We start from the raw sequence: 13,243 nt of genomic DNA, 5'->3' as shown, positions 1-13,243 counted from the left end.
TTTTCCCCTCTAAACTGAAATTTGTGGAAATAATTATAATTGTTTAATTCAGGTAAAGGAGTATTGGCATGAATAAAAATCTGGTGAAGAAATACTTAAATCCCTGTATTCTATTTTTAACATTTAACATTTTATTTTCGCTATTTTTGTTGGTTGTTTTTTTTTTTTTAATTGGCCCATTTTCATACATTATTAATGCTAAATCCTATTGATATTTATATTTGTGTCTAACGAATCATTATAAATATTCAATCCCTCCACTTTATTTATGCTACATAAACAATGCAATTAAAGGTGTTTCACTGTCAAATTGCTGGGATTTTTATTACTTTGCCAATAAAGCTGATTGTGATTTTACTTTGTTGATGCTGGTACTGTTTGCTGTTACCCACGCAAGACTTCGAATGCAGAGCTTTTAATTGCAACTGAATATTTTACACTGAATTGTTGCTACTTTTACTTGATAAGTATCATAATATACCTGAGTACATCTTCCATCACTGGTTATTATCGCCCTTTTATCCTACTAGGGTATCTTTGGTGTTATTTTGAAACGTAGCCGTACAACGGAAGCGGATATGCTACACGGACTCTTTTTAGAGGCGCACAGGCTGCAATGGCCGCCATGTAGGACAGTGAACGTTAGTTTCACACAAGAAAGACTGTTGTTGTGTTTAATGTCCAACTAACAGGTTTAAGTTCCTATTTACGCTTTAAAAACACCCTACAGACACAGCGGGTCCTGTTTTTAATTCGACTGAATAAAAATGGAGGCGAGGTTCGGCAGCGAAGTGGCGTCGGTGGTGGAAGTCGCCATCCAGGCGACCGTGACTGTTTTCAGGGATCTGTGGGCGAAAGAGGCGCCAAACGCGGAGTGGGAGCAGGCGAGGGTCGGCGGAGAGATCCAGGAGATAGAGAAGTGTCTGGTGGTTCAGATCCACAAAGTGTTCACCGAGTTTTCGTCGGAGCTGCTGGAGGAGAACGAGGCTCTGCGGGCCCGAGTGGAGCAGCTGGAGGACGTGCTGCAGAGGAAAGCCGGGCAGCTGCAGCAGGAGCTGGAGGCCCGAGTGGGTCAGCTGGGCCGAGAGATGGAGCAGCTGGAGAAGGAGCTGAAGAGCATCAGTGAGGGGGGCAGCAGGACGCAGGGAGGCCCGGCACACGTCCTGCTGCAGGACGGCTCACTGACAGGTGAGCGAGGGGCTATTTTTCTTACAATTTAAGTCATTCATTCAGCAAAACTGACAAAAAATCATGTCTGGTTTCAGCTTTACAGATGGGACGTTTTGCTGCCTTTCCTTTTACTTAGGGACCGTTCTTTATTTATCAGAGGAGGGGTGGTTTTCTTTAGTATTATTATTATTTTACTTTGACCTTCCCTGAAGCTACAAATATTTTCCCTTGAGCATCCCAGAATGACATCATCATCATCATCATCATCATCATCATCATCATCATCAGCCATTGTTTATTCAGGGAAAATTGACTGAGCATGAAGCTCTTTCACAGCAATGCCCCGAGTTCACATTCAGTGGGCCAAAGAGATGTGCAACATGTCATAGCAACAAATTCAACAAAAAGAAACAGCTAGCAGTGATGGCTGTCAACAGTCACAAATTACAGTAAAATTAGTAAAAGAATGAAGCAGATAAATAGCAAACAAATGTGCAACCAGTGAGGAAAAAAGCATAACGATACACCAGACGAAAAGACCATAAAAATGATGACAATAAAAAACAATAATATCAATAAATGTAGGTATATTATCTGGCATGCACATGAGATGATTTACAGACACGTACCTATCTGCTTTCTGCTAATTTATCAAGCTCAGCACTGATCTGTATCAAGTGACTTCAGCGTTAAACTTAGATTATGGTTGTCTGAACAACTGTTTTCCTATTTTTGAATTTTGAACAGTGCACCAAGTTTAATTCTCACCTTTTTTGTGAGATCGAGCCAGATGCCAAAATATTTGTATTAATTGTACGCGTGACCCTCCCTGCACCATAATAATTGCACTCCATCTCCACGCCTGCAGACGCCTGTGGTGCGGAGTCTGCACACCATAGAGAGGTGAAGGGATGACGCATTTTTGTACGCCAGCCCGGAAGTTAGCATCACCCTGCTTCCCTCGTCAAAAACTTTATGCGATTTTTTAATGGGATTTTCAATTATCGCCAAAAATAAGTTCTGTGACGACTTTATGAGACTTGATATTATTATGATTCTGATCATTTTAACAGATGAGCACCACTTTTGTGTGTTTTGAAGCGTCAATGAAATCGGCAGAAGCAAAAGGCTATTGTGAGTGAAGTGATCTTAATACTGTATGTGGTGCTAAAAAAAACACATGAACTTTACCTTTAAACTCTGTGTGCAGACGAGGACGCTTTCCATAAAGACCATCGAGGCTGCAATAATAAATGATTTCATTATGAGCCAGTATGTCAGCTGAGAAATTTTTTATTTCTTCTCTGTGTCAGTGAGAGAGTTCCTACATGGATACATTCTTCATTTCTTGAGCCAGTGCTTCATGTGATAAATACATAACACCGCTCTGATGGTGAACAGTAATTAACCCCTTGATACCTGAAATTGGCTTGATTTCTTTGAAAAACATGGAAAGCAGGGAATGAGCAAATTTAAAAATGACCAAAAAATTTGCAAGAAATTTGCAAAAAGTTCACAGAAAATTAGCCAAACTAAAATGACTTGAAAAGTACTAAAAATAATAATTTCTGATTATTATAATAATTATGAACTATATATATATATAGTTAGTATTTTTCATCAGTTATCTGAAATTTCCCTGATTCTCTCACTTTAGCTCATTTTTTAAGGTCATTTTTTTGTTCCCTTTTTACATTTTTTTTTGCAATTTGCAAGACATTTAATGCCAAGTTGCTCATTATCTTTTTTTTCCATGTTCCATCTTCTCAAAGGTTTAAATGCTCGGGAAAGGCACAAGAAAACTGATGATGATCCAGGATTCAAAGGGTTAATGAAATGAAGTTGATGCAACATTGTCTCTCTCTGTCTCTGTCTTTGACGCAGAGTCCTCTTCCAGTCCCTCTGCTCCTCTAGAACCCGCCTCGAACCCTCCTCTGGTGTCAGCAGAGAGCGCTGACGCTGCTCGGAGCTCCACAGCTGGATCTGTGACCGACCCTAAACCCGCGACAGCCCCCGTGGTGTTTGTCGGCTCTGCTCCCGCACTGCTGCTGCTGGGCGCCAGCCAGGTGGTCACCCAGCCCCCCACGCCACTGACGGCTGTCTCCGAAATGATGGAGGGAACACAGCCGATCCTCAAACCAGCAGCGACGCCAGGCTCTACGCCTCAAGACGCCCCGAGTCCAGACTCCAGCAGTGTCAGTGGTGACGACTCGCCGCCGGAAAAGGTCGTGTGTTTCTGTGTGTTTGGTTTAACCAGGACTCAGGCATTGAATTAATTAATGTAAAAATAAGGCCTTCACTGGTATTAAAATGCCTTAAATAAGCTACTGGCACATATTAGGGATTGTGACAACTATTCAACCTTCAGAAAAAAACCTCAAACATGGTTGAAACACATTAGTCATGTACCTGAATATACACTGCTTTCTCCTCTGATGCCCGTTACCGTACGCTTTTTCACTGTTCATCTGGTAGTTCTGTGTCCATTTGTGATGTGCTCTGTGGACTGTTTGTGTCCTGTCCTGTGGACTGTCCTGTGATCTGTCTGTGCAGCTGTTTTTTATAGTGCCCGCTTTAGGACTACAGATGAAATTTAGCAGTTGCGCTAATTCCCCCACATTTACATTGATGCTTACTGCTGATATGTTGATTAATGTGCACTGTCCTAACTCAGTCAGCTGAATATAGAATATATATACCTATATCTTTCAAAAGTCTTAAAAATGCTCAGACATGGGAAATGGGATTTTATGTTTATTATTATTTTTTTAATTTAGATTTTAAATATATAAAATCTACCAAATTCCTCTCACATGATTGTCGCCAAAGAAGTTATTTTTTATGTTACAATAAATATTAGGGCAATATTTTCCCTACGCACTTTTGGTTGTTGCAGAATTGGTCTTCAATTTAATTCCAAGAGGCATTCAAAAGTCTTAAGAGGTCTTAAATATAATGTGCCTTCAGCTGTAGGAACAGATTTTTGTGGAAGCAGCAACGTCTTAAAAATGTCAAACCTCAACTATTTAGTGTCTGTATTTTTGTCAGCTGCTTCTCGCTGGTGTTTATCTTGTAGTATCAGTGTAAACTTTAAGGGCAAAACAGGCTATAATGATTAGTGTTACTTTCTTTAAGGAGCAGGCTGAGACCACAAAAAATCTGGTCATTGCATGGAGAGAACATTTTTAAATGAAACTGAAATTATTTCCTTGTGCATCACAGAAATCTGTGGAGGAGACGCCTTCAGGGAGATCGAGAAGGACCAGGAGAGCGACGTCTAAAGCTGAAGGTGCGATAAGATTGCATTTTCAGAAGTTTAAGAGGAAACTTGAATAAGAACAATCCCACCGCAGGGCTCTAAATTCTTCTTTCAGTCTGCATGCAACTTCTACAGTGACATGCACCGAATGGTTTTACCTGCACCCTCTGGTGTTTTTGTGCTTCTTTGTCGACACCTCCAGCTAGATCCAACTGCAAATACAGTCATGGAGAGTAAAACTACATCACTATATATATCATCATCATAGGAACATTTTAAACTGCTTCTCAGCAAAACTAATATGGAGGACATCTTAGCCGCAGTTGGAGTGTGCTAACCCTGTTTACGCTTGTGCGTTGTTTCAAGTGTAAGCAAACTTTAAGCAGGTGTAAATGCAGATATGGGATTTGAGTCACTTCTAAGAAGAGATGTAAACAGGTGTTCAAAAAAATCAGATAAAGGCAACTAATTAGAAATGGGCATCAAGACTTGTAATGTAAATCCAGTTTAGACCATATCTGAGGAATCTGATTCATCAGTATCCGTTGCAACAACTCTAGTATCTGAATCCTGTCTCAAGAAAAAAGTGAGTATTGAAATAAAATCTTTAAGTAATAATCCACTCATTTTGTAAATGTTTTCCTCCAATTGCAGGTTCCACTGATAACGACGCAAAAGAGAAAAAAATCAGGTCAGGTGGAGTGCAGGGAAGAAGGGTCAAAGGAAAAGAGACGGTGAAGAGGTTCTCGTGTGAGCATTGTGGCGTCAGCTTTCACTGGAAGAGTGAACTCAAGAAACACACCAGAGTCCACAAGAAGCCTTTTCCTTGCGATCAGTGTGGCAGAAGTTTCCTCGAAAAGAAATCTTTGGAAAATCACCTTTTGCGTCACGAGGCGAGCAAAGCCCCGCTGCCCTTCCCGTGTCCTCATTGCAAACGATCGTACCGAAGAGAGGAGACGCTTCAGAACCACCTCAAGCTTCACCAGCGGATCAAACCACCGAAGCCGTTCGCCTGCGATCAGTGCGGGCGAACATTCAGAATCAAGCAGTCTCTGGAAAACCACCTCCTGCGCCACGAGAAGTGGAAGAAAATGATAAAGTGCCAGCTGTGTGACAAGACCTGCAAGACGGCGGTCCAGCTGAAATGTCACATGGCCGTGCACTCGGAGGAAAGGCCGTTCAGCTGTGCAACGTGCGGGAAGGAGTTCAAGAGTAAAGACACCCTGCGCTTCCATCAGATGGTTCACTCTAATGCCAAAAAATACAAATGCACAATGTGCGACGAAACTTTCAAATACGCCCACTCCCTGACCGTGCACAAGAGGAAACACACCGGCGTCACTCCGTTCATATGCGCCGTGTGCAACCGCTCATACAGGACCGGCACTGCCCTGAAGAGACACAGCATAGTCCACACCGGGGAGAAACCGTTCACCTGTCACATATGTGGGGCGAGATTCAGCCTCAACAACAACCTCAAGAGGCACATTCGCATTCACACCGGAGAGAAGCCGTTCACCTGCCAGGAGTGCGGCAAGAGCTTCTCCGACAACACCAAGCTCAAGTCCCACATGCTCATCCACGGCGCCAGGAAGCCGTTCATGTGCGATCTGTGCGGGAAGACCTTCCTCTTCAACTGCAGGCTGCTGATTCATCAGAGGTACGTGCATGCCGACAGAAACGAGGCAACGGACGGCACGCAAACATTCGCCCAGACTAGGAGGCGAAACAAGTCGGTGGTGAAACCGTTCAGCTGCAAAATCTGTCTGAGAGGTTTCAGTGCGGCGTGTTCCCTCAAACTTCACGAAAAAGGCCACAGTGAGCCCAAAGAGTTCAGCTGCACCATATGTGGCAAGTCTTTCCACAACAAGTACTCTTTCAGCTACCACCAGAGGAGCCACTCAGGGGAGAAACCCTTTGTTTGCGACGTGTGCGGAAAGAGATTTTTCCACGCCGGCAGTCTGAAGCAGCACGAGCGGATTCACACGGGCGAAAAACCGTACAAATGCGACCAGTGCGACAAAGCGTTCAGAACCGACGGAAACTTTTACAGACACCTGCGGATCCACACAGGTGAGAAGCCGTTTGAGTGTGTGTACTGTCCCAGGAAGTTCCACCAGTCCAACCAGCTCAAGTCCCACATGCAGGTCCACACAGGGGAGAAGCTGTACTCGTGCCCGCAGTGTGGCCGTGGTTTCTCTGACTCCAGGCAGCTGAAGAAGCACAGCTGTGACGGGCCGTAGCCAATGAGATGCTGAGGTGTGTTTGAACTTCATCGGATGAAGTCATATATGAGGCAGCAGTTTGTTGTGCTGAGGGAAACAAAATGACTTGTGTGGCTCAGTGCCTTTGTGCTGGAAACATTGTTTTACAAAAAGAACTTCATGGGTTTCACCTTTATAGTTTGTTGTTGAGAGCTGTTTAACCCTTTGAAACCTGAGTAAATTGGCTTGATTCCTTTCAAAAACATGTGAAGAAGGTGATGGGAAACAGAAATAAAACGACCCAAAAATTAGCAAGAAATTAGTAAGAAGTACAAGAAAATCATTTTAAAAAAGAAAAGAAAAAGACCTGGAAAAGTGCTTTAAAATTATAATAATTCACTCAATTAACAAACTAATTTATTGACACAAGATTATTCTTAAAAATACACGTGACAGCTTCACAATGGCAAAGTGTTTTTGTTTTTTGCTGTTGGTCAAGTTGGGAGTTTTGACACTTTAGGGCTCTGGTAAGTGCCACTTGTCCTTACCTTTGATATTTATAGGTAATATGTCATAGGTAAATAATACAGTAATTAACAGTAAAAGTAGTTGCACCTCTACTTTCATTTGATTATTCACAGTACAGGTAGGCAGCATCGCTTGTGGCATTTATAGTTCTGTTTTTGTCTTTTTGGTCAGCTGTTAAAAACATTAAAAACAAAAAGATACTTCTGTTTACCTTCATTAAACATTGTTGCCATTAAATAATTTAAAAACATGGGAAAACCAACATTTACATAGGTATTTAGTTGAAATAATGTAAATGTTTTGAGGGTGATAAATGCAGCAAAGATGCTGGCTTGATGACTTAAAAACATGTTTGAAGACTGTTTTTATATCAACTATTCCTCTCAGTTGTGTTAGGGACTGTACTTTATTTATCAGAGTAGGGAGGTGGCTGAGGTGTGCTTCGTTTTTTTGTTTGTTGGCAGTGGTGTTTTTATATCATGACCATCCCTGGAACAACAGCTGTTTGTCCCTTGAGCCTCCCTGAGTGACTGGAGGAAACACATGACCCTCCTTCCACCATTAATAAATATATATTTTACCGTTTCTGGAACTAATAAATGGTGTGATTTGGGAGATTTTTTAAGAAAACATGTTGAGTGTCCCTTGCCTGTGCCAGATCAAAAAACATTACTCCCTCCCCAGTGTTTAAAAACTATTTGAAGCGCTTCCCCCGTTTTGCACCACCCAATTCCCTTTTATAAATAAGTAACAGTCCCTTCTGTTAAAATGAGGGTTAAGCTTAATTCTTGGAAATGGCATTTTTTGGTATTGATTTACGTTTTGTTTGTTAATCATAATCAGTAATATGCCGTTGAGGTGTAATTATTTTCCAAAAAAAGTGAAATGGTAAAATGGCATTATCATGTACAGTGTACATATTTTTCCGTTGGTTATTGTGATTAAAGATATTTTGCAATCAATGCAACTTTTATGAGTTTTACTTTGAAATCTGACTTCGCGCTCCTTCCATTTCCGGAATCAATGGCGCTCACTTTCCTGTTTATCAGCTCCGTAGCAGAGAGCCGGCTGTTAACTATGAAGGTGAAAATGACTGATAATTTAGTGTTTTATTCCGAAACGAAGTCCATCATGGAGACGGTCATTAAAACTGCTGTCGGTGTCGGAAATTTTAAAGAAGAAAAATCCAGAATGTTGCCAAACATGACACGTGAGGTGAGTCGACTTTCAGCACTACTGATACACTGTCAGTTAGCATACAGACACTTCAGGGGCGGTCTGTGGTGCACATATGGATCACGGTGGACTACCTATGGTCTCCGGTATAGTAGAGAGTTTGTTAAATGGGTCAGAAACACTGTCTGGGAGAGATTAGACCGCCTAACAAAGATGGCGGACTGCCATTACAAATAGAAGCTAATGTTAGCTAAAAATGTGAAGTCCCGAGGGGGGAAACAAAGTTGTGGGAACCCAAAGAGATGGATATTGTTATGTAAATATTGGTGTAGGGGGGTTATTTCGGGTTATATTCGTTATTATTGTTAAAGCTTTTGTTTTGTCTCAATGGCGACTGGTAAACAACAGGGTTTGTAGCCTTCTAGAGAGCGAAATGGACTGACAGCCAAAAACAGAGGTCAAATGTAAGGGACTGCTCGTTACCTATGAGCGGGAGGATTGTCAAATATTTCTTAAAGCACTGGGGCGCGCTTCTGTTTTTTATTTTTGGGTAGGGGAAGAGGCAAACAAATTAAAATGGCTGTATTTAAATAGCAGCTCAAGAGTCAGAAGCAGGAGAAAAATGGCCCTAAAAGTCATTTGAGTGCTAAAACGGATATAATATTACAAAAATACGAATTGTATAATATAAAAAATAACATAAAATAACATTTCTATTTCTATAACATGAATGATCTCGCATGTGACACATTCATCTAACAGTTATTTTGTGCTGACTGCTGTATTTTAAACCTTACAGGCAGATTTTGACAGCATTGTGGTTGCGTTGGCACAAGAGGCAACGAGAAAGATCAGCGCTGTTTTCCTCCAGCTGTCATCAATGCTGCACAATGAAAACAAGACTCTTCAGGCCAAAGTGGGGCAGCTGGAGATCGAGCTGAGGACTACGACTGAAAATTATGAAAATGCGCGATTGTGGAGAGAAAACGTCCTGAACGGCTGCCCTGTCCTGTTTGAGCAGACCGGGTTGATCTACACCTTGAAGCCTTTCGGGAAGTTAAAAAGAAAGACAGATACAGTGACAGAGGGAGTCACAGGATCATCACCTGCTGCTGTGACGGAGAGTGAACATGATGCTGGTATGGTTCCATTCAAGGAGAATCCACCAGAAAATACTAACGCTACTAAAAGCTTATTGCAGGGCCTTTGGGAAAAAATTGTTACAGGGGAAATGGGAAGTAGACATGGCATCTAAAGTCTACAAATATCCCATGACTGGCTGAAATCCTACTCCAGTATATGCAGTACTTCATATTATCAGACTCAGTTGATTTAGGTTGCTGATGCTGGAGTTTACATCAGATTTTCAAATATATATACTGATATACTTTATATAATATACTTAATGATTACAAACACACATGCAGAAAATGTGTCAAAATGTAAATACATTTATTTAGAGGAGTTTAATCTCTGGTCAAAACAGTAATGTTATTGTCAATAGCTTTATGATTTTACAGCATCAAAAAAAATAATTTCAAAGTTTCAAAGGAAATTTTGACCAAGAAATCATCATCATATTATTATTATTATTATTATTATCATTATTGTTATTATTATTATTATTATTGTGAACATAACATTTACAGTTTTTTCACTGGTTAACTGAATAAAATGTTTAAATTTTTTGTTATTCATTTCAGATGTTGGAGAGGCAACAAAGGAGGTGAATTCTGAAGCAGAGTCGTCCTCACCCGCCAGTAGACAAGGTGAGAATTTAAATTATGAATGTGAAAGTAATACACATTAATGTGGGGAGGAAGACGGATAGAAAACAGATTTAAATAAAGTGCACAGTAAATGATAGTGGGACTTTGACTTTTATGGTCTTTGCACACCATTGTGTTGCATGTTGTGACACACTGACTCCGACACTTTGGTCCGTTATTAAAGTTTCGGAACAGGTTTAACTTTCTGCGTTTTCTTTGCATCTGTCAAAGCCAAGTGAGAATTGTTTCACCAAGAACCAGCGAAGAAAATGTGGCATAACCTGCGTAACACATACATCCGCAACAAGAGAGAGGGGCAAAATGCAAAGTATACATTCATTATTTCAGATAGTATTTTCAGGTGGATCATGGTGATAAACAGGAGGAAGAAACAGAGGATGACACAGACAGAGAGAGATTTACAGAGAGGGAGGACAGCTCAGCAGATTCAGGTGCCAAACACAAGACACTGGCAGAGTAGCAACAGTCAGGGAGAGCCCTCCAGTGGAGAGATGAAAGAGCGGGGAAGTGTCTTTCCATTTTTTCTAGAATTTGGAATTTTTACAACGAATAGAGCAATAAAACACATCAGACTCAGTGTGGAAGATTTCTGTCTGTAACCATTTTAATCTTTTTATGGGTTTTAAAACAATAATGATTATGTGTCAAATTGGTTTCTCTCTCTTACAAATTCCAGTCTTTGCCTCTCTCATTCATGTGTGATAACTTTTATCTTTTGCTCTCACGTCTGGACACTGAAGAGGACTGTACCACAACAAACACAGCAGAATCCAAAAACGCTGACTGCCAAAACACACAGGACACAGAAGTCAGAAAGAAGGGGAGGGTCTTTACATGCGATGTCTGTAACAAGAGCTTCAACCGGCAGTTTCATCTGATGAAGCACATGAACACTCACAAAGAACAGAGGCCTTTCGCATGCGACCAATGCCCGAGAAAATTCAGGAATACAGCGACTTTTGAGTACCACTTGCTGCGGCATGAGGAGAGGAAGTATGATACCTTCAAGTGCCAGCTCTGCGAGAAGACGTTCAAAACAAAAATGCACCTGAAGACTCACCTGCTCGTGCACACAGACACGAGGCCATTTAACTGCACCACCTGTGGGAAGGCCTTCAAAACCAAACACAACCTGCAGGCTCATCAGGTCGTACACACTGTTGAAAAGCCGCACAAATGCTCTGAGTGCGGGGAGAGTTTCAGGTACGCATTCACACTGCAGTGTCATAAAAGCATTCACACTGGCGAGCACCCGTACAAATGCACGGTGTGTGGCAAAGCTTTTATAAAGAGGAGGTCGCTCAGGACGCACCAGTCAGTCCACAGAGGGAAAATGTTTACATGTGAGACATGTGGGGCTGGCTTCACCCTGCAACACAATCTGAAGAGACACATTCGTATCCACACAGGTGAAAAACCGTTCAAATGTAAAGTTTGTGGGGAAAGTTTCATTCAGGACACCAAGCTGAAAGCCCACATGCTCATTCACGGTGCCTCCAAGTCGTTCATGTGTGACTTGTGTGGAAAGACTTTTCTCTACAACTGCCAGCTGCAAAAACACCAGAAAGTCACACATGATGAAAGACACGGACAGGTCATCAGAAGACGAACTCGAGAGCGAGGCAACCGCAGAGTCATCTATCGACGGGACAGAACGACGGTCGACGTGACGCCGTTCAGCTGCAAGACCTGCCGCAAGGGCTTTGACACCGCAAGTTCACTGAGAAGACACGAGCTCATCCACACAGGTCAGATGCAATACCACTGCGACACATGTGGGAAGTCCTTTTTCTACAAGGCGACGTACGACTACCATCAGAGGATCCACTCGGGAGAACGTCCATTTGGTTGTGACATGTGTGGGAAGAGGTTCATCATCCATCAGGCTCTCAAGACGCACAAACTGCAGCACTCTGGAGAGAAGCCACATACATGCGAGCAGTGCGGCAAGGCCTTCAGGAACTACACAAACTACCTCAGACACTTACGGGTCCACACAGGGGAGAAGCCCTACGAGTGTGAAGTTTGTGGAGTGAGGTTCAGGCAGCTCGGACACGTCAAGTTTCACATGCAGGTTCACACAGGAGAGAGGCCGTACTCTTGCAGCAGCTGTGGACTCGGATTTTCAGACTCGAGGCTGCTCAAGAGACACAACTGTGCAGAGAAATACCAGAAAATGTCTGGGAACACACTCGCTATGTCCTGAAACTGTGCAGATGGTGACAATAATGGCAATGCAGCAGTGATTAATTTGTGTTTTACATGTTGTGGATCCTACATGGCCATTTCCTGTCAGGGCAAAACACCCAGTCCTGAAATGTATCGGATATCAGAGGGAAAACACTTAAAAAGCTTTGCATACCTTTTACTAGAACCCAAACAGGGACTGATAGAGCTAAAATTAAACCAGCTACTGGTGCTGTGCAACCAGTCAGATAAACCTATGAATTATGTGTTAAAATAAAGGTAATTTTTCCATTATATGATTCCTCAGTGTTGGGTTGTATTTTATATGTTCAAAAACAGCATAGCACAGTAAAATAAATGTCTAAATAAAGCTGAAATTCTTGTGGAGTGACATTTACAGTAAAGCAGCCAAACAGCACACTCCTCCATCATGTCCAGATACTTTGATAGCATCCTATTAAAGGAGTGTGTTGGATTTATGGAGATTTAGTGGCATCTACTGTAGCACTAACAATTGCACGTTGCAACCAGCTAAAAGAGCAATAAGCAACTTTGCAAGAAATGTTCTACAAGTTGCAAGAAATTAGTAGATCTAGAATTTAAAAAAAAAAGGCTTGGGAAAATGTCTAGAAAGCTATAATCCTAAATACCATAACAATGTATTTAAAATTATGTTACAGAATTATTTTTGTTTTTGTAAATACTTTTCTCAGGTGATTTCCATTTTTGTTTTTGTTTGGTTGTTTTTGGTTTGCTCTTTATATTTGTCTTTTTTGTTGTTGTTTTGTTTGTTTTTTCTCATTTTCAGATTATTTACTTGTAGCTGTTTACGAATTTATTGATAATTTTTTGAGTCGTTTCTTGTAAAGTGGCTCATCGCCTTCTTCGCGTCATTGAAAAGAATCAAGTAAATTCGCTCCGTTTTTTAA

The 13,243-nt window shown here is 41.5% G+C and overlaps 2 protein-coding genes across 2 annotated transcripts; both read left to right on the top strand.

Moving 5' to 3' along the window:
• Nucleotides 1–573: 573 nt before the first annotated feature.
• On the top strand, nt 574–8,123 carry LOC121938101 (uncharacterized). Its single transcript, XM_042481383.2, has 4 exons — nt 574–1,188; nt 3,055–3,395; nt 4,393–4,459; nt 5,084–8,123. The coding sequence occupies exons 1-4, from the start codon at nt 768–770 to the stop codon at nt 6,670–6,672; spliced, it is 2,418 nt and encodes an 805-aa protein (XP_042337317.2). The 5' UTR covers nt 574–767; the 3' UTR covers nt 6,673–8,123.
• Nucleotides 8,124–8,158: 35 nt separating this feature from the next.
• LOC148189443 (uncharacterized) lies at nt 8,159–12,613 on the top strand. The gene is made up of 4 exons (XM_088079297.1): nt 8,159–8,376; nt 9,137–9,476; nt 10,041–10,106; nt 10,868–12,613. The coding sequence occupies exons 1-4, from the start codon at nt 8,185–8,187 to the stop codon at nt 12,331–12,333; spliced, it is 2,064 nt and encodes a 687-aa protein (XP_087935423.1). The 5' UTR covers nt 8,159–8,184; the 3' UTR covers nt 12,334–12,613.
• Nucleotides 12,614–13,243: the final 630 nt, after the last annotated feature.

The sequence above is a fragment of the Plectropomus leopardus genome, chromosome 6 (genome assembly GCF_026936395.1).
Source record: "Plectropomus leopardus strain MGB_pleo_1.0 chromosome 6, ASM2693639v1, whole genome shotgun sequence".
NCBI lineage: Eukaryota > Metazoa > Chordata > Actinopteri > Perciformes > Serranidae > Plectropomus > Plectropomus leopardus.
The sequence above is the reverse complement of the archived record's forward strand: the minus strand, read 5'-3'. Positions and strand labels throughout refer to the sequence as shown.